This window comes from Schistocerca cancellata, chromosome 8, assembly GCF_023864275.1.
Source record: "Schistocerca cancellata isolate TAMUIC-IGC-003103 chromosome 8, iqSchCanc2.1, whole genome shotgun sequence".
NCBI classification, from domain to species: domain Eukaryota; kingdom Metazoa; phylum Arthropoda; class Insecta; order Orthoptera; family Acrididae; genus Schistocerca; species Schistocerca cancellata.
Window position 1 is genome coordinate 4530151 of NC_064633.1, and position 20310 is coordinate 4550460.

The 20310-nt window shown below is 43.9% G+C and overlaps 1 protein-coding gene across 1 annotated transcript in view; it reads left to right on the plus strand.

The window, feature by feature from the left end:
- The window catches only part of LOC126094747 (carboxylesterase 4A-like), a 136274-nt gene extending 116344 nt beyond the window's left edge, over positions 1–19930 (plus strand). Inside the window, exons 9-10 of the mRNA XM_049909297.1 lie at positions 3066–3198; positions 19102–19930. Of these exons, the coding sequence (XP_049765254.1) occupies positions 3066–3198; positions 19102–19249 (281 nt within the window). The 3' untranslated portion in view covers positions 19250–19930. The remainder of the gene's footprint in view (positions 1–3065; positions 3199–19101) is intronic.
- The last annotated feature ends 380 nt before the right edge of the window (positions 19931–20310 follow it).

A 20310-nucleotide genomic window follows, 5' to 3' on the forward strand; every position in this document is an offset into this window, starting at 1 on the left:
CCCGGTGTCCGTGGATAAATGCGATATTAAAGTGTCTGTGTTGTTAGATCTACGACGCAATGTTCCTTCGGACAAGCTTGCATGTCCGAAGGAACAGTGTGTAATCTTACCCTCCCACACATCACTATTAAAATTCTCATTCTTTGCACAAATTCCAAAATCTTCGAGAGGCGTAAGATATACAAAAGAATATCTTTTTACTTATCTTGCTATAGTCGATGGCTCAGAGTCTCGTCTAGGGGTGAGCCGTGCCGGGTCGTATCGATTGATCGATCGTTTCGGCATGGTGTGATCTTTGGGCTCGGCCGTTTGACGTGGCTTTTGGCCGCGACGGGCGTGGCGGCTAGAAAGGGGGCAGCCGTATATCGTTTGTAACATATTAATTCCATTTTTACACATTTTAACCTGAAATATAATACGTCGTATACAGAATCATATGAATTCTTTTTGTGAAACAGCTGAGATAATTTTAACCTATGCAAGAATCGATAGTATACATGGTGGTTATCTCTATAGAAAAAGGTATTGTTTGAGGAGAGTGATTCATTATAACTGCACCGTTCTTCTTCACAACACAGACACTGAAATATCGTAACATGTCATAGTTTCGATGAATTTCCTCCCGGAGGACACCATAGAACACACGGCTGTGCTGGCAAGTGTATTTTCGTGCAGCACAACAGGATTATTTTGCAGGACGAGTTCGTTGACTATAACGAAGAAAGCAAAAATTTGTAGGAAAAGTATAATATAGACCTTGAAGGCTTTTCTTAAGGGACCGAAGGCGTCATAATCGCGGAGGAGGAGTCAGGGGTGCTCGATTATCTCCCAGTGGAATTGGCGTCACTTCTGCGTTACGACATTTGCGATTGTGGACGAAGCAGCATCCCGATTTCGAAAGACATGTTGCCCATACACTTTCTTCGTTCTCCGATGGATGTCTACCGGTGTTTGCGCTTCAGCACCCAGAAAAGAGTTGGTTCTATTTGAATGTATTTGGTAATAATGTCGCCATAGTTCATCTTTCCGAATTTAACTCACGCACGTTGGAAAGACATGAAAGCCAAACTAATCCCTTGCCTTCATGTCGGTGCTTGTAGACCAGCATCGGAGTCGCGCTACGTTGCATATACGCTACAGCAACAGCCTGAAACTGAAATTTCGTGATCGCCCCTTATACATGTCACACATGAATTCACGAGACAGTACTGAAGATTGACAGTGCTTGTCCTTAATCATAAGATGTCGGTTATGTTTCATGAGAAGATCCATTGCAATCGTGATGATATATAATTTCCAGATTATTTTGTTCATATATATGTATGACCCCACTAGTAAATGTTAAAGCAACGCCTTCGGACGCTAGTCGCATTGTAAAGAACATCACCACAGAGCGCAAGACGTCTACAGTGAATGGACAATGTCTACCGCCTTCCTTATGTGATCTTCTGACTGTTTACTGGATACGACCTTGCAAACGGCACGTTCGCTGTCACACGTCACAGCGTTGCTCCAATAACTAAAAGAATTAGTCTACGCTACGAAATTCTGTAGAAATGTGCATCTTATAAGAACAGAAGTCGAATCACAAGCTCCTCGAAATAATTGTTGTACAAGACTCCTTATTTCACAAACATCCCTCTTATCTCAGTGTGATTATGTGTAAAACAAACAAAACTAATGAACGTTAATTTGTAATCAACTGCAGATTATACGAATAGTTTCAATCACAAAGTGCCTATGAAATAAAATAAACAAGGGAATTCTATCCAGATTCTCTTTGTGCGTAATAGGACGTGCTGCTCTAGTATATACGGGCAAGGAATATTGCAATACATCCGTAAAAAAATGGATATTAGAAGTATGGGGATTCTGAAAGAAAAACAGGATCTCTTACATTTATTTGGCACCATTCTGTATTACATATACAGTGTGGTCAGAGCCTGAAGAGCTTGTGAGGGTTGTGCTGAGAAATATAATGGTTAAGAAAAAATTCAATACGCTGCTCCGTTTCCGATTTCATTAGCTTTGAAATTAGCCAATCAGGTCGTTACTCGCTCCAATTCAAGCAGCCTGCCAGAGACAGTGTCGTCAAACATGTTCTTCATTTGCTTTAATCAAACGGAACGAAAGCAGTTTTTGTTCACTTAGCTAGAATTTATCATTTCCGGAAAAGACACATTTGAACAAGTGGTAACTCATGGGCCAACAGAAGTACGTGCATTTAGCGCGTGCAAGTGCTTGAATTTGTGCGTGCAACAACCTGATTGACTGTCTCAGTGTTAATTAAATTGCAAGCGGCGGAACGCATCGCATGTTTTCCCAACGATTATTTCTTAGAACAACTTACCCCGCAACACCTATATGTCAAAATCTTGTAAGTACACGAGCGTCAAAAATTATAAAATTGGTTGTACCTACTGTTAATCCCACTTTACATTAGCCTCATTACGTTGTATTATGTTTTACAGGTACCTGAATATGCCTTAATGCTGAAATTGCAATATTAAAATAAAATTCTAACAGCTAAAAGCATGATGACATCATTTAGAGACCCTTACAAGCTTTTAACATTATTTCTGATCATCCTGGATATATTTTCTTTTGGTGCTTGATTTTCTGTGAAGCAAGGTGAAATAAGAAGACACTCCATCTCCTATTCGTGATTCATTAATTCGTGAAGCTACGGGAAAATCTGCCTTATGGGAACGACTTGTGATTCTGTGATTGTTCATATCATAATGTGTGCCATACATGCGATAATCTGATATCGTGCTAGAAAGACCATATCAGTGACATTTCATTGGTTCATTTCTCCTGTAAACATGAATGCTATGGTACATCAAAATATAAAGAAACATGGTCCCAACGGAATCATACTCTAAACTAACGTTTACTTACGTGTAGTAACATACAAAGAAAATTTCTTGAGAATTTCAGAGTTATTTCCTCGTATTAGAATTACATATTGTTGAGAATTAATTTTGGAGTACATACATATTTAACGATTTTTAACCACCTTTTATGAAATCAAACCCACGTGCATCTAATTTTCTGTCTTTTAGGAACACCTCATGCGACCCAGAGCAGTGTCGTCTTCTACCTTCAGTATCTTCCCATTTTAGCAGATCCTGAGTCGACTTTCGGACGCTTAAGGTCGACTATGACGAGACTTTGGACCAACTTCATCAAGTATGAGTAAGTAAGAATTAATTTTTTCTGATAAATTCTGAATTGGATGTTTTCCAACTGGATAAATTTTTCTGCACTTTACTGTGAACAGCACTTCGCCAAATTGACTTCACTGCACTTGAAAGAAGTAGAAATCACTGTCGAAAATTGTGAATGTGCACAGGAATTGTCATGCTATTTTTGCACAATACTGTACGACGTACTGATTTCTCACTTTTCTTAAGGTCCTAACATTCTTGCGCAAGGAAATTTTAGGCAACAGGGGCACTCCTAATATTGCTTCTGTCAGAAACGACCATGTTCACGTAAAAGAATTGACACTAAAAATAATTGATGTTTTAAGCTGAAGGCGAATCTGTTGACAAAATGGCAAAAGGGAGAGGAAATCTAACATGCAACTAATGAAATGAATATACCATTCACGGTCTTACAATAACTAATAACAAAAAATTTTGACTCCTACAAAACTTTGACTATTACACTCACTTAAATTGAAAGCATTACTGATATTTACCAATAAACGTGAGCAAGCTCCCACATCGGTTTCGGAGTGATATAGTACGACGAGTTGTACGATTTAAACAAACTAACCAAAACGTATCTTTCAGTTTTAATGTTTTCACGATGTTTAAAGTTTCACCCATGAAAATCATCCTGTTCTTTCCAGATTCCTTGAAATCACCTGGAGTAATGGCGAACAATATATGACAACCATATTTTCTCTGCGTAATGCATGAAACAACTCGTAATTCGTCATGAAATTAGGATAAGCATACTATCAGACGAGTAACACTACAGACACATTTATATATAGAAAAATGAAGAAAAAAAATGGAAATTTTCGCTTCAATACAGGAAGTTCGAGAATGTGTAACACTGTTGAATAAAAAAACCGTAAACTATGTCAGGAAAAAAGCTTTCACATTGATTACATATTACAATGAATAATAATTAACGAAAAAATTAGGTTCAGTTTACTCTTTGAAAATTACCAAAAAATTCTTTAAATTATTTGGAACAATGTTACGTTTTAGGCCACGAAATGTGTGGGTATCAACACCCCAAGGGAAGGGGTGGTTTTATTGACGCCCTTTATGTCTCCGACTGAAAGCTTCTCGTGCCGATTTTGAGCGGCAGAGTGTCTGAAATGCCTCCCTTGGCCACCCATGAGAAAATTGCGTGTTCCAAAGCTGGTTGTCGCGATTCTGACCTCCACCGGAGAGGCATCAAAAGAAGTGGTGGCCTTGAGCGGAACTGTCGTGACATTTGGTGTCAGTGGGGCATAATTAACCCACCTTACACCCAGTATGACTTTGGGAGCTGAGGTCTTTTTTTCGCATGTGACGAGACCTTGCAGTTTGCAGCGTCGTCGAGCCGGAGACTGGTTTCGCAGGGAACACACTTCTGTTGTAGATAGCTTTGAGCCAAATCTCAAACTTATGCGTCGCAGTGGGAGACAATTGCGGTGTTTCGAAGAAGTGAGATTTTCTTATGCAGTGTAGTTCACAGCACGTTCTCAGTGTCAAAAATGATTCACTTAGTAGACTCTTTACTCCTGTGTCCGAACAGTGTAACTTTAAAATCACATTTTGAAATATTAATCTACGCTTAGAGGCAGTTGATTACACTTGTGCTTTAACATCACGATCCGCGCTATCCACCGTAAGCAGTTCACTTACCAGCTTGCCTCTCCGCTGTTCCAATGTCGTAGCGTCCACATTGTTTCCTACGATAGCAGTTTATAGCGAGGATCACTTTGATACATACTGTGGTAAGCCAAAACATAATGAGCACTGTTCTCCGCGACGTTGGATGCCGTTGCGGGCACGTGACGCGGTAACAAAAGTATGTCAGCGCAGCAAACAAGGACGGGGGATAACCCTAGCGAAGATACGGGCTACTAATGGGGAAATCTGTTGAGATAGGCAACTCTGACAGAGGGCAGATTGTTATTACGTAGAGCCTGTGAACGAGTATCTCGAAAACGGCGAAGATGGTCGAATGTCCTCGTGCTGCTGGTGTGAGCATCTACGGAAAGAGGTAGGGGGACAGTGAAACTACCACCAGGCTCTAAGTGCTCGGGCGTTCACTACTCTTCACAGAACGTGGGATGGTTGTTTGGTTGATTTGGGGGAAGGGACCAAACAGCGAGGTCATCGGTCCCATCGGATTAGGGAACGATGGGATCGGAAGTTGGCTGTGCCCTTTCAAAGGAACCATCCCGGCATTTGCCTGGAGCGGTTTAGGGAAATCACGGGAAACGTAAATCAGGATGGCGGGACGCGGGTTTGAACCGTCGTCCTCCCGAATGAGAGTCCAGTGGGCTAACCACTGCGCCGCCTCGCTCGTTGCAGAACGTGGGGTTCGGAGGCTTGTACTCTCTGTGAAGCAGGATAGATGATCTGTGGCATCTCTGCCGAAAGAGCACGGAGCTGTTACACTACACACCCAAGCGTTTCGGAGCAGGCCATTCATCGTACATTGCTAAACATGGAGCTCCGCTGCAGACCACCCCTACGTGTTCATATGTTGACCCAGTGACTTCGTCAATTACGACTGCAGTGGGCACGCGAGCATCGGGATTCAACCATCGATCAGCGGAAACGTTCCGGCTCTGCGGGCGAATCACATTTTCATTACACAAGGTCGATGGTCGTTGCCACAAACGCCGTCATCGAGGTGAACGGTGGCTCGAAACGTGCAGCGTACCACGGACGCAGGCTGGTGGAAGCAATATTATGCTATGAGAGACATTCTCCTGCGCTTGCATGGGACCTGTGGTAGTAATGGAAGACACGCTGACAGCTCCGAACCACCTGCATCTCTTCTCAGCAGTATAACTGTCGTGTTTCGGAGCCAGAACCGTGCTGCAGTGGTTTGAGGAGCATTATAGTGAACTCACGATGATGTCTCGGCAACCAAATTTTCGTAATGTAAGTCCAATGGAACCCATATGGGTGGCTATCGGACGCCATCACCGCATACGTAAATCAGCGGTCTGTTATTTACGCGAATTACATACTTGTACGTAGACATGTAATTACACATACGTCCACAAACATACCAACAAACTGTCGGATTCCTGGCTCGCCGGATCAGTGATGTATTTCGTTCCAAAGACGGACAAACAAGCTACTATGTTTTGACTCATCAGTGTAAGTCCATTAAGTTCACAATACGTACCATCCACCGAAAACGTTTCTAGACCTGCAGCCTGTTAGTCAACAACGAACTTCAACTACTATTTATATTCACTCTGCTATTAGATTTACATTGCTGCCTATCGATACGTTACTAAGCTCTTTCTCTGACAGAATACTAAGAAAATAACAACTTGCTAAACTGTTTCAAACTGGATGCAATTGAACACATTTATGTTTTCAGAAAGAACAAAAAGCATATCATTTAATACTCAAATGCAAAAAATAAACAATCCAATGCATTACATTTCGAGAGTTCTTTTCTAATATTTAGTGCGTCAGTTGAAGCTACAGCACGCCTCAGTGTTTGTTGCCTCTTTTTAAACCACAGAAGAAACATGCGCCAAAGACGTTGATCGGCCGACACCAAAGAGTATGCATCAACTGAATCTGTGGCTCAGCGGCCGGCCCATGGAGTTTCGATGTGTCAGTTTTATCTGCGCTATAGCGACGTCTTTGCCACTTAACTAAAGAACGCGCAGGATTTCATTAATGTCTCGGATGTAACCGCTATTTTTGTTAAGTAAATTTTTCGCCAAAGGAATTTCAACTGCTTCTTTCACACCGAATGCCAAAAAGGTACGTTCGACGGTAGAATATCATGTTCACATCTCATAGAGTGATTGGTATCGCTGCAGTCTCTGGAACGACAGATTTATTGGGCTGTTTGAATCGGATGGCCCCTGCATCTCTTCCGCATTGTAGGAGTCGTCTGCCCTATGTGGGAAAGGTCATACACGCAGGGCAGGCTTTACAAGATCCCCGATATTGTAAACAGACAAGAATAGCGATCATGAAATAATTTTGAACCATTTAGGTAATTCTGTACAGCTATAGCTCGTTTACACATGATTTCACACGAGATGAAAATACTTTTAACAGAAATAGGTGAAGTAGAACGAATTTACTTAATTTTTGAAACTGCTAAATGTGGGAGACAAATTTTGGCCTAGAATGATAACGATGCATGAAATAGGTGGTCTTCGAAAGATAGCGAAGTTCTCTGTATGGAGGTGAAACGAGAACCGACGCGAGAAAAATGCTGCCAATGTGCGTGGGTTTCATGAAATTCACGAAACCTCTGGTGGTTTTTTTCTGTGATTCATGACCTCACGAGTTTTTTTCTTTTTTTTTAGTCTGAAGCGGCCCAGCTTGCTGTGGTTGGCACCACTGGTGTATCACGTATGCACCTCATTGAACAGCAAGTTTAAAGAGGGGCTAGTCTCGATAGCAAAATAAAAACACTTTCAGCTACGGCGTTTACGTGTCCGCTGCTGTATGGACTGGTTGTAGTTATCGAACAAGAAACCTAATGCAGTGGTTAAAGTAGATAAGGGGCACAGGTACTGCAGTGTCGAACCATGACTGTTGGCGGAACTTTACAGTCACATTGCTTAGGGCATTACTTACTCAGTGTTGCGTACTACCCTCTTACAGTATAACGGCATGTTTCGTGCGCAAATCTCTGTGGAAGCGGCTTGTTCAGTATGAGCAGAAATATCGATGTCGCGGTATGCCAAAACCATTTCCTGAAGCCTGTCCGCTGCAGTCTGGAACCGCAGGACCGCTGCGGTCGCAGGTTCGAATCCTGCCTCGGGCATGGATGTTTGTGATGTCCTTAGGTTAGTTAGGTTTAACTAGTTCTCAGTTCTAGGGGACTAATGACCTCAGCAGTTGAGTCCCATAGTGCTCAGAGCCATTTGAACCATTTGAAGCCTGTCACTTTCCACCTCTTGGCCACAATGCAAAATTAACAGTATTTTAGGATCTGGCTTAGCACAGTTAGTGGTCATTATTCATCCTTCTGCGTGTTGTGCTATTCTTTGCACATTATACAATATTTAGAAAAAATGGGAACTGCTTTATTTTGAGTACCCTTTGTCGAAATACTGTAAGACTACACCTGTTTTGCTCATTACTTGTAAACACTGATAAGACCACTAAATGTTTCTTTCCAAATTAAACTGTTAATTACGCTATGTCTCAAGCATTATCAGGTTATGTCTTGCAGCTACATAAATCTGACTACTCAAAGCTAACTAACGTGTCTGTCCAGGCTGGCTGATGTCTGAAAACTAAAGACTGTAGGTTGGGTGCACCTCAACATAGATGTTATCTGAATAGGTTATCGCACTAACTAATATAAATTTACTATTTTCAAACTAGATTTTTTTAGCATTACGTCAATTATACACAACAAGAGAATAAATGATTTTACATCTGAAAATGTTTTAGAATTAGCGTTAAAATTAATGAATTCTCGTTCTTACAGTCATATTTAAAGTTACCATCATCAAGGTGGAAACTTCTACTTACATTTATAAAATTCACGAAGTTGTAAAACATTGCAATGTGTTGTTACCCAAATTTTGCTGAAGTGTAAAAGTTTATAGTACTGTGTCCCTCAAGAGAGGCCGCTGTGGAATCTAACAGAATATCCTGAATCTGAATCATCATTTTCTGGTCACCTATCTACGAATCATTAGAGTTTTCAGTCATTAGGGCTCTCCTTTCTGCGTGCTGCAGTTTTCAGTGCACCGCTGCTGGGAAACAGTTTTCACAACCATAGTGACCGAAGTAAAACCGTCTAATGCTGATTTGAATTAAATGTACGAGTACGATTAGACTTCAGCGGCACAACGGATTAGTGACAATGAAAATTTGTGTCGGACCAGGACTCGAACCCTGATTTCCCGTGTATCGCGAGCATTCGCTTCAACCATGTCGCCTATTCGTGCGACGCCTCAAGGACCGATCCAAATCTCCATATACCGTTGTGTGTCTACGTCCATCACTCACACAGTTGCTGTCATTCGCACACAGGGAGAGACTTTCATTATCACTGTCACGGTCTTGTCTAGGCACGAGATGGTATTTGCAGTGTAATGTAATACGATGTATAATGCAATGTCCTTCAGGCATGGGCCGCGCTGGTTAGCCTGCGGTCTCGGGCACCTTGTCACGGTTCGCTCTGCTGTTCCCGTCGGAGGTTCGAGTCCTCCCTTGGGCATGTGTGTGTGAGTGTGTGTGTGTGTGTGTGTGTGTGTGTGTGTGTGTGTGTGTGTGTGTGTTGTCTTCAGCGTAAGTTAGCTTAAGTTAGATTAAGTAGTGTGTAAGTTTAGGGACAGACGACCTCAGCAGTTTGGTCCCACAGGACTTATCACAAATTTCCAATTTTTTTCCTTCAGGTATGCATGCATTTCTGAAGGACTTTACGTAGTATATCGCACAACACAGAAACTGCAAATACTTGTAATAATGTTGATTTGTTGTATCTACTGACTTTCAGAGAAATTCGAAAATGTTGTAGGAGCTCCTGGTACGGACATTGTCTTTGAGATACGGTCGTGTTGGCTAGTGTGTATTTGTCAAGATGTCTGAAAGGACTCTTACTCGAAATTAGTGAGTGCATTTGCACTTTGGTCACTGGCTAGCAACAAATCGCTTATTAATTCCATTAGGTGTCACATATTGAAAATTATTCTATTGTTTAGCGACACCATTCGCAGCTGACTCTCAGTTGTTTGACGATAATGCTTACGTGGTTCGTGACTTTCTGCAAAACTGTAGGAGTCGTGACCAAGGCGCTATTAACTGGCCCTGCTACTTTAACGAACTGTTTGGCAGGTGTCTGTGCTGAATTCTTGTAAAATGTATTTACTGTTACTAAAAAATATCCTCGTGCTAGACATTTGCACATGAGATTTCAGTATGACGGAACATCTTCACACTTTAGACGCAGAACGGCTCATGGGATAGATTTAATGACCCACGAATGGATCGACTGCTGTGACCATTGTCATTTGGAACATGTATACACACTGGTTGCCCCTTTTCAAAGTTTACGATGTCTGTAGAGGGATGCACAACGCCTTTACGAATTTCACCTTAAATATTTCATAGTCTCAGTGACCATAATGTTTCAGACAGAGGATAAACGTAATGTCCATCTATACTCCTGGAAATTGAAATAAGAACACCGTGAATTCATTATCCCAGGAAGGGGAAACTTTATTGACACATTCCTGGGGTCAGATACATCACATGATCACACTGACAGAACCACAGGCACATAGACACAGGCAACAGAGCATGCACAATGTCGGCACTAGTACAGTGTATATCCACCTTTCGCAGCAATGCAGGCTGCTATTCTCCAATGGAGACGATCGTAGAGATGCTGGATGTAGTCCTGTGGAACGGCTTGCCATTCCATTTCCACCTGGCGCCTCAGTTGGACCAGCGTTCGTGCTGGACGTGCAGACCGCAGTCCCAAACATGCTCAATGGGGGACAGATCCGGAGATCTTGCTGGCCAGGGTAGTTGACTTACACGTTGGGTGGCACGGGATACATGCGGACGTGCATTGTCCTGTTGGAACAGCAAGTTCCCTTGCCGGTCTAGGAATGGTAGAACGATGGGTTCGATGACGGTTTGGATGTACCGTGCACTATTCAGTGTCCCCTCGACGATCACCAGTGGTGTACGGCCAGTGTAGGAGATCGCTCCCCGTACCATGATGCCGGGTGTTGGCCCTGTGTGCCTCGGTCGTATGCAGTCCTGATTGTGGCGCTCACCTGCACGGCGCCAAACACGCATACGACCATCATTGGCACCAAGGCAGAAGCGACTCTCATCGCTGAAGACGACACGTCTCCATTCGTCCCTCCATTCACGCCTGTCGCGACACCACTAGAGGCGGGCTGCACGATGTTGGGGCGTGAGCGGAAGACGGCCTAACGGTGTGCGGGACCGTAGCCCAGCTTCATGGAGACGGTTGCGACTGGTCCTCGCCGATAGCCCAGGAGTAACAGTGACCCTAATTTGCTGGGAAGTGGCGGTGCGGTCCCCTACGGCACTGCGTAGGATGCTACGGTCTTGGCGTGCATCCGTGCGTCGCTGCGGTCCGGTCCCAGGTCGACGGGCACGTGCACCTTCCGCCGACCACTGGCGACAACATCGATGTACTGTGGAGACCTCACGCCCCACGTGTTGAGCAATTCGGCGGTACGTCCATCCGGCCTCCCGCATGCCCACTATACGCCCTCGCTCAAAGTCCGTCAACTGCACATACGGTTCACGTCCACGCTGTCGCGGCATGCTACCAGTGTTAAAGACTGCGATGGAGCTCCGTATGCCACGGCAAACTGGCTGACACTGACGGCGGCGGTGCACAAATGCTGCGCAGCTAGCGCCATTCGACGGCCAACACCGCGGTTCCTGGTGTGTCCGCTGTGCCGTGCGTGTGATCATTGCTTGTACAGCCCTCTCGCAGTGTCCGGAGCAAGTATGGTGGGTCTGACACACCGGTGTCAATGTGTTCTTTTTTCCATTTCCAGGAGTGTATTAAGTTACCCACACCTCCTATTCTGATCCACATCCTATTCCACTCGTAAAGACTGCTTGTAAGCCTCCCTATCAGGTCTAACGCCTTCGATTTGGAATTGTGTCAAATGCTTTACGGAAATCAAGGAGCAGAGAATCAACCTTAGCACTGTTACAACGGCCTTTTGTGTCTCGGAAGGGAACGGGATGGACTCAGTTTTTCACAACCTAGGGGTTTCCGGAACATTGTTGGTATTTACAGAGCTGCTGCTCTATCTCCATTGCAATGATGGACGCCAGCATCAAATTGATTCCATAATTTTACAACAAATGACAGTGAGCGATGTAACTGCAGGACTGCGAACATTATGATAAGCTGTAGTGGCACGGCTACAGTTTATTTTCACTAAAAAAAATTCAAGGAGAGGGCCCATTTTATTACGTAATCTAGTATGATTTCATAGACAGGGTGGAAAAAATACAGTGCGTAAATGATTTAAAAGGTCACTTTTTTAGGGTCCGTCGTTCCCGCCCACCCCCTTCCCCCCCTCCCGATCACCCATTGCGACGCAGAAGTTACAAATTTGGCTCAAATTTGCCTACAAACAAATCCTGTATAGTCGTCGAATATGGGGTATCACGGAAACCTGCTTCCTCGGATCGCTAGACAACAATTCAAGCAAATTGTATTAATGAGTTTTATTACGAAAGATAAATGACAATACTTAACTTTGAGAATTACATAGATGTGTCGCAATCAAAGGGCGACATCCGAAATAAACAAGCTTTTTCACTATAAAAATTTCAATACAAGCGAAGTAATGAGCTTCGACGCTTCTATGCAAGTCGCTAGCCTTGAGGCTCCTGTTCGACTGGGCCGCATCCACTCGGGCGCGGCGCTTACGTCCTCGTCATATAGGGGCCGCTGCTGTCGCTTTGTCGTCCTGGAAAGGGGTCGGTCAGCGTGCTACTGGCTGACGTCTTGCCACAGCCCTCTCTGCTCTATTGTTCCAGACTGGCGTTCCGGCGCTTGATTTTACGCTGTAACACAAACTTTCTCTGTAATGAGGCAAAAGCGTGGTCCCCTACCACGTCACCCTCAGGCTCGGCGACTATTCGAAGTTGTCGACATATGCGGAAAAAGGCCAGAGCTCAGACGTTCATGGGAGATGTAAGGTTCATTAACTGCACATTGACACCAAATTTCAAAACAATTCTGTCCAACGCGATCACTGATGTGTCACACGATGGGGATATGGTCACCCACCCTCCCCTTGACTGTATCTCAGCCCTTCTCTTGCCATCTCTGCGATAGAGGTAAGATGCCACGGAGTACTAGAGTAGCAGTTTATTGTCATTCAGATGGAGGACGTCGAGGGGTTGCCTCATCTCAGGCGCCCAGGAATTTGCAAAGGATTGCCTGTGCACAGGTACACTTTCAAAGTGCTCAACCAAGGCCCACAGGTGGCAGCGAGGGTTTGGCCAAACTGGAGAGCCTTAGTGGGAGACTACACTTTTCTGTTTATGTACATGTCAGCGTCACGTGACACGTGATCACGACACAGGAGAGTATAAAACAGCAGGGCTAAATAAGCATAAACACCCTTTGCTACTTTGTATAATGTTCAAATGTCACCTAATGGTTTTGAACGGTCCCTAGTCGTTACGCCCTGCATGCTAGAGCATTGTGATGACCTCACCATCATATGACAAGTCCACAGAGGTGTTCGGCAGAACTGTGGCGAGATTGGCTGCCAGTATGACATCAGTAACACACCTTACACTTCACTTGAACTACAGAGCTCTGGCCGTTTTTCGTAGGTGTCGACACCTTGGTGTTTGAAACATAGCTGAGTTGGAGGGTGACGTCTCAGGGAACCACACTTTTTCGCTATTACAAGGGGTGTAGCACCTCTGAGTCAAATTTCACACTTCTGCGTCACAGTGGGGGGAAATGACGGTGTTTGAAAACAGTGACCCTTTCAATTCACCTGCGCAGTGTAAAACTGGCAAGCTCTTAATAGGCACTCCAACTTATGTCGTCTACCGCAAGTGTGGAAATGTATATTCGGTTGCCTGTCTTAACATGCGTGAAATATTTTCTGAGCCAGATTTATTTTGTCCACCACACGTATAACATTATTTTTGGATTAACTTCGTAGCACTCCAAAATTCAATATTAAAACGCGATTTCAGATGTCAGAATATTTTCGATTAGAGATGTATAGCACCTTTAGCCACTATTTCTTTCTTTTTGTACCAAATTTCACTCAAATGATCACTTTAGGAAATAATTTTACTTGTTGAAGCAGGTGTATCGTGACAGTATGGGTTAAATTTACTCTCTGGATGCGTCGTTTAGACCCGCTGTCCGTCTCGTGATCGCCGATTACGAGGTTTAGAATATATTTCTCTGGAATGTACTAATTTCTAAATACAAAATTCAAAAATTTCTTGCCATTAAAGACAGCTTTCGCCTATTCGCCTTCGTCATCATCCTTCTAAAACATCATGAGTAACAATGATGTCATCACAGATAATGGGCCAGTGCGTAACTTAAGAACAGTTACTGATATCGTAGGACTTATTGCTTGAAATACTTATTGAGATTTCCGTTACTGATGCGTAAAGGTATCTATTTAATGTGAAATACATATTCGAAACAAGATGTTGTAATTTCAGTGTTATTGAAACTGATCGATTTTATATGGTAATCACGAATGACCGAGATAAAAACATAGTATACTAGTGAATTGACGAGTGGTTAATGTTTTAGCGTGAAAAATACTAAGTACAAATAATTGAGAACTGGGATTCGACAGAATTCTGAAGAATAGCAAATGGGCACGAAGTGTGAACAGAGGTACCGATGATTGCACACGCCCCTAACTGTTAATGGCTTCGATGTGGGACGGGAGAAACTCGTTAATCTACGCCTTGTTTGCTTCAGTGTTTCACCACAAGTGTGTCTGACAATGGTCATCAGTTTATTCCACAGCACGGGTTTGTGTGCCTGTGACTGGTGCGTGACCTAGGTATATACAACTAGAACAACCACAGCTGTTTGTTTCTAAATAAGGCTATTCTTGTGTTAGCAGAAGAGCCAACACCGTGTTACTAGAGGAGGCCGAAATGCACGCGTTTTAGCTCACGCAGGCTGGCATGAGGAGGGAAGAACTATACTGGCGTGAGGTCTGGAGTATGACAAGGAATGAGAATTCAGAAAGCGAACATAATTAGTTTGATACTTAAATTTAATCCATTAATGATGAACGTCGCTCTTGACGGTACATGATTCACAATATTATCTGTTCAGAATACATTCTTGAAGTAATTATAGTAACTGAATATGGCGCCTTGCTAGGTCGTAGCAAATGACGTAGCTGAAGGCTATACCAAACTGTCGTCTCTGCAAATGAGAGCGTAGACAGTGAACCATCGCTAGCAATGTCGGCTAGCGATGGTACAACTGGGGCGAGTGCTAGGGAGTCTCTATAGACTAGACACGCCGTGTGGCAGCGCTCGGTCTGCTATCACTGATAGTGACGACACGCGGGTCTGACGTATACTAATGGACCGCGGCCGATTTAAAGGCTACCACCTACCAAGTGTGGTGTCTGGCGGTGCACCACAGCTATCGTCAAGAGTGCGGCTGAAAGTAAAAATTATGTTTATTTTGTATTAGTAGCTTGTAATAGTTTTAGCGTTCAGATTATGAAGGTTATCCTACTTTGAAGTGAGAAACATTCCTGCTTTTTTTTTCACACATACACATTTTCCAGCACGGTAGCTGAGCGTGTTCGGTTAGAGGATTAGCTGCGCTCTGTAATAAAAAAGTTAAGTCAATGGATGAACGATGAATTTGGACGCTCCGCTCCGAACATAACGAACAAAATGAGATCAATAAAAAAAAGTGGATAGCGTTCGAGCTACGTAAGACAAACGTGTATGAGACAACGGTTCGACTTTCGTTCAAATTTAATTTTTGTAGTACGTTTGACAATTCTGTGACATTTAAAAGATTTGCACCTACACTATTCGTTCTCGCTACATTAGCAACGTCTCACCATTACGCAGGTTAACTACCACATGGGGCTTGCCTCTGTGTTTGGTACTCGATGTGTAAAGTACACTCCTGGAAATTGAAATAAGAACACCGTGAATTCATTGTCCCAGGAAGGGGAAACTTTATTGACACATTTCTGGGGTCATATACATCACATGATCACACTGACAGAACCACAGGCACATAGACACAGGCTACAGAGCATGCACAATGTCGGCACTAGTACAGTGTATATCCACCTTTCGCAGCAATGCAGGCTGCTATTCTCCCATGGAGACGATCGTAGAGATGCTGGATGTAGTCCTGTGGAACGGCTTGCCATGCCATTTCCAGCTGGCGCCTCAGTTGGACCAGCGTTCGTGCTGGACGTGCAGACCGCGTGAGACGACGCTTCATCCAGTCCCAAACATGCTCAATGGGGGACAGATCCGGAGATCTTGCTGGCCAGGGTAGTTGACTTACACCTTCTAGAGCACGTTGGGTGGCACGGGATACATGCGGACGTGCATTGTCCTGTTGGAACAGCAAGTTCCCTTGCCGGTCTAGGAATGGTAGAACGATGGGTTTGATGACGGTTTGGATGTACCGTGCACTATTCAGTGTCCCCTCGACGATCACCAGTGGTGTACGGCCAGTGTAGGAGATCGCTCCCCACACCATGATGCCGGGTGTTGGCCCCGTGTGCCTCGGTCGTATGCAGTCCTGATTGTGGCGCTCACCTGCACGGCGCCAAACACGCATACGACCATCATTGGCACCAAGGCAGAAGCGACTCTCATCGCTGAAGACGACACGTCTCCATTCGTCCCTCCATTCACGCCTGTCGCGACACCACTGGAGGCGGGCTGCACGATGTTGGGGCGTGAGCGGAAGACGGCCTAACGGTGTGCGGGACCGTAGCCCAGCTTCATGGAGACGGTTGCGAATGGTCCTCGCCGATACCCCAGGAGCAACAGTGTCTCCAATTTGCTGGGAAGTGGCGGTGCGGTCCCCTACGGCACTGCGTAGGATCCTACGGTCTTGGCGTGCATCCGTGCGTCGCTGCGGTCCGGTCCCAGGTCGACAGGCACGTGCACCTTCCGCCGACCACTGGCGACAACATCGATGTACTGTGGAGACCTCACGCCCCACGTGTTGAGCAATTCGGCGGTACGTCCACCCGGCCTCCCGCATGCCCACTATATGCCCTCGCTCAAAGTCCGTCAACTGCACATACGGTTCACGTCCACGCTGTCGCGGCATGCTACCAGTGTTAAAGACTGCGATGGAGCTCCGTATGCCACGGCAAACTGGCTGACACTGACGGCGGCGGTGCACAAATGCTGCGCAGCTAGCGCCATTCGACGGCCAACACCGCGGTTCCTGGTGTGTCCGCTGTGCCGTGCGTGTGATCATTGCTTGTACAGCCCTCTCGCAGTGTCCGGAGCAAGTACGGTGGGTCTGACACAACGGTGTCAATGTGTTCTTTTTTCCATTTCCAGGAGTGTAGTTGCGGGTACCTTAACAGGCTGCATGTATAATGGATTTCGCAAATCACGACAGGCATACATTTTCAGGAAAATTATATGCGTTTCTTCATTTTCTTGTCGTTAGTTATATAAATATGTTTGTTCTAATAATTAAATTTAATTAAAAATAGTAAGTAGTCAAATAATATGAAATTCACTAAAACTTCACGCAAATACACGCGTTCTTTTTAATCGTATTATCTCTTTTTTTTCGTTATTGTTCGTTGCATTTGGTCGGGGCAGACATCACAAGCCACCCTTGCAAGTTCATCGTAGATCTTGTCACTCAGTCTTTTTTATTTTTTTTTATTACAGAGGGCAACTAACCCTCTGACCGAACACGCTGAGCTACAGTGCCAGCATACGAAGCTCGAAAGCTAACCCCTTGACCACCATGGTCTCTAACGTCTGGCACTTTTGCACAGATACATACGCAACATAACAGACGCTTAAAACTTCTCTTACGATTTTCTCGGAATTTTCAGAGTAGTTCACCTTACTACTTGCACATCACGTTGTTTTAATGGCGTACTAAAGGTGTACAAAGTCTGAAGTAAATCTGTGATTCCACCTTCGTGGTCTCCTTTCGTCAGAGGACACGTGACTGCGTTTTTTTGTTTCTACATCCGTTACGAAGGTATGAGAGGTAGTACGTCTATTTTAAATAGCATTCTAAATTTTTCATTCGATAATACACTTTCTCTCCTAAAGAACTGCTCAAAAACGTATCATGTAAATATGACGTTACTGAAAACGTATTCTATGTTCGACTGCCCTGGCCAGCACATTCTCCAGATCTCTCACCAATTGAAAACGTTTGGTCAATGGTGGCCGAGAAACTAGCTCGTCACAATACGCCAGTCACTACTCTTGGTGAACTGTGGTATCGTGTTGAAGCTGCATGGGCAGCTGCACCTGTACACGCCATCCAAGCTCTGTTTGACTCAATGCCCAGGCGTACCAAGGCCATTATTACGGCCAGAGGTGGTTGTTCTGGGCACTGATTTCTCAGGATCTATGCACCCTAATTGCGTGAAAATGTAATCACATGTCAGCTCTAGTATAATATATTTGTCCAATGAATATCCGTTTATCATCTCCATTTCTTCTTGGTGTTGCAATTTTTTAATGGCCAGTAGTGTAACACATAGTGCAGATAGCCGGGGCAACGGAACTCGTCCACTTGCTGGAGCTGACAGTAACCACAGGGGGACACACAGAAAATTCACACCTGTAACTCAGTTCGCCGTTTTTGGTTGTAGTTTTGTGTAAGTGTGGTGCACACCGACAAAGAGAAGGTAAGGGTGCTGCTCATCTATGGAGAACGTAAGTTAGCAGAACAGTAATTTTAATAATGTTTTCTTAATTACAGTACATAAGCAGTAGTGTGGTAGTTTCAAGCAGTGTGTTGCGTACAGTACTCGTGTGTTCATTTATTTACTGCCAGATCCAACAAATGGAGTTATGCAGTTAAGAATATGTTCGCGTGAATGGTATACTTTGACACGTCTATGAACACAAACGTGTGGATTACTGAATAAAAGATACGGAGTGCTATTCAAAAAAGACGTATCTTCGTAACGTACAAAGTTACGAGAAAAGAAATTATGCTGGTTAATGTCTCTCTGGTAGATAAATGACATTTTTTGGTACATTTTCTATTTTTCTGCCGGACGCAAAGGTATTTGAGGTGGTCAAGATAAATGAAACACCTAGTTTAAGAATAAAGAAGTCTTTTGAATAGACTGTTGATTCTGAAACCTTCTATGCTAAGCGGCTGACATTATTGGTACCTTCTCTTTTGTTCCAGGACTCCGTCTCCAGAAGGCGAGGAAATAGTCTGGGAACCTTTCGACAATAGCAACCTCCACTACTTGCACATTACAGATACATTTGAACTTAAACAAAATGTTTACAAGGAACGTATGGACTTCTGGCACCAGAACATTCCGCTGTAAAGGAATGTGGACGTCTGTATCAGTTACCAGAAAGCCTACTAATTACATTGTTGCTCAACTGTGTGCATTTGTTATTTTGTATACTGTAGTAATGTGAATTATTCATTGAAATATTGGGTGTTTATAAAGTCACAATTTTCCACTTGAACACTATATTAAAGGCTCTTAACAACGTGAACATAATTCATATACTTCTTGATACAAATTTAGTTCATTTCAATGTGATGACCCTGCAAGGTATGCGCAGGTCCCATCGTTCCTACATAGCCCAAAGAATGCTTGTTAACACTGCTAGCTTTGTTCTACGCCTTCAAAACCGTGGTTTTTCAGTTGTTGAAGATTATCGTATATTACTTGATACACCTCGGACTTCATAAATCTCCCAACGAAAATGTCCACTGGATTCAAATCTGGTGAGCGGTGAGTCCAAAGTCTTGGCAATGCTCGGCCAGTCCACCTCCGAGGAAGTGTGGCATTCGGGTGGTAACGATATAGGCGGTCAGCAGTGTCAGCTGTCCTTTGTTGTATTGTATACTTTCTTTTATACTAGCTGTAGGAGTGTCGGAATCTGTAACGTTAAGACAGAAGTGGTAAGGAACTTGATAAACACCCTGTAGAAGAAAATGAATTTTGAGAAAATCTAGTGTGGAGTATTACAGAGTGAAGAAGAGGTACTTTTATGTAAGATATTAAGAAATAAATGAACATTATGAATAACTTTACATTCACTTAAGATAGACATTGCTCTATCCTTGGATTTGCTTTCAGCATTTTTACACTGAAGGGCTAAAGAAACTGATGCATCTGCCTAATATCGCGTAGGGCGCCCGCGAGCACGCAGAAGTGCCGCAACAAGACGTCGCATGGACTCAACTAATGTCTGAAGTAGAGCTGGAGGGAATTGACACCATGAATCCTGCAGGGCTGTCCACAAATCCTTAAGAGTACGAGAGAGTGGAGATCTCTTCTGAAGAGCACATTGCAAGGCATCCCAGATATGCTCAATATTGTTCATGTCTGGGGAGTTTGGTGGTCAGCAGAAATGTTTAAACTCATAAGAG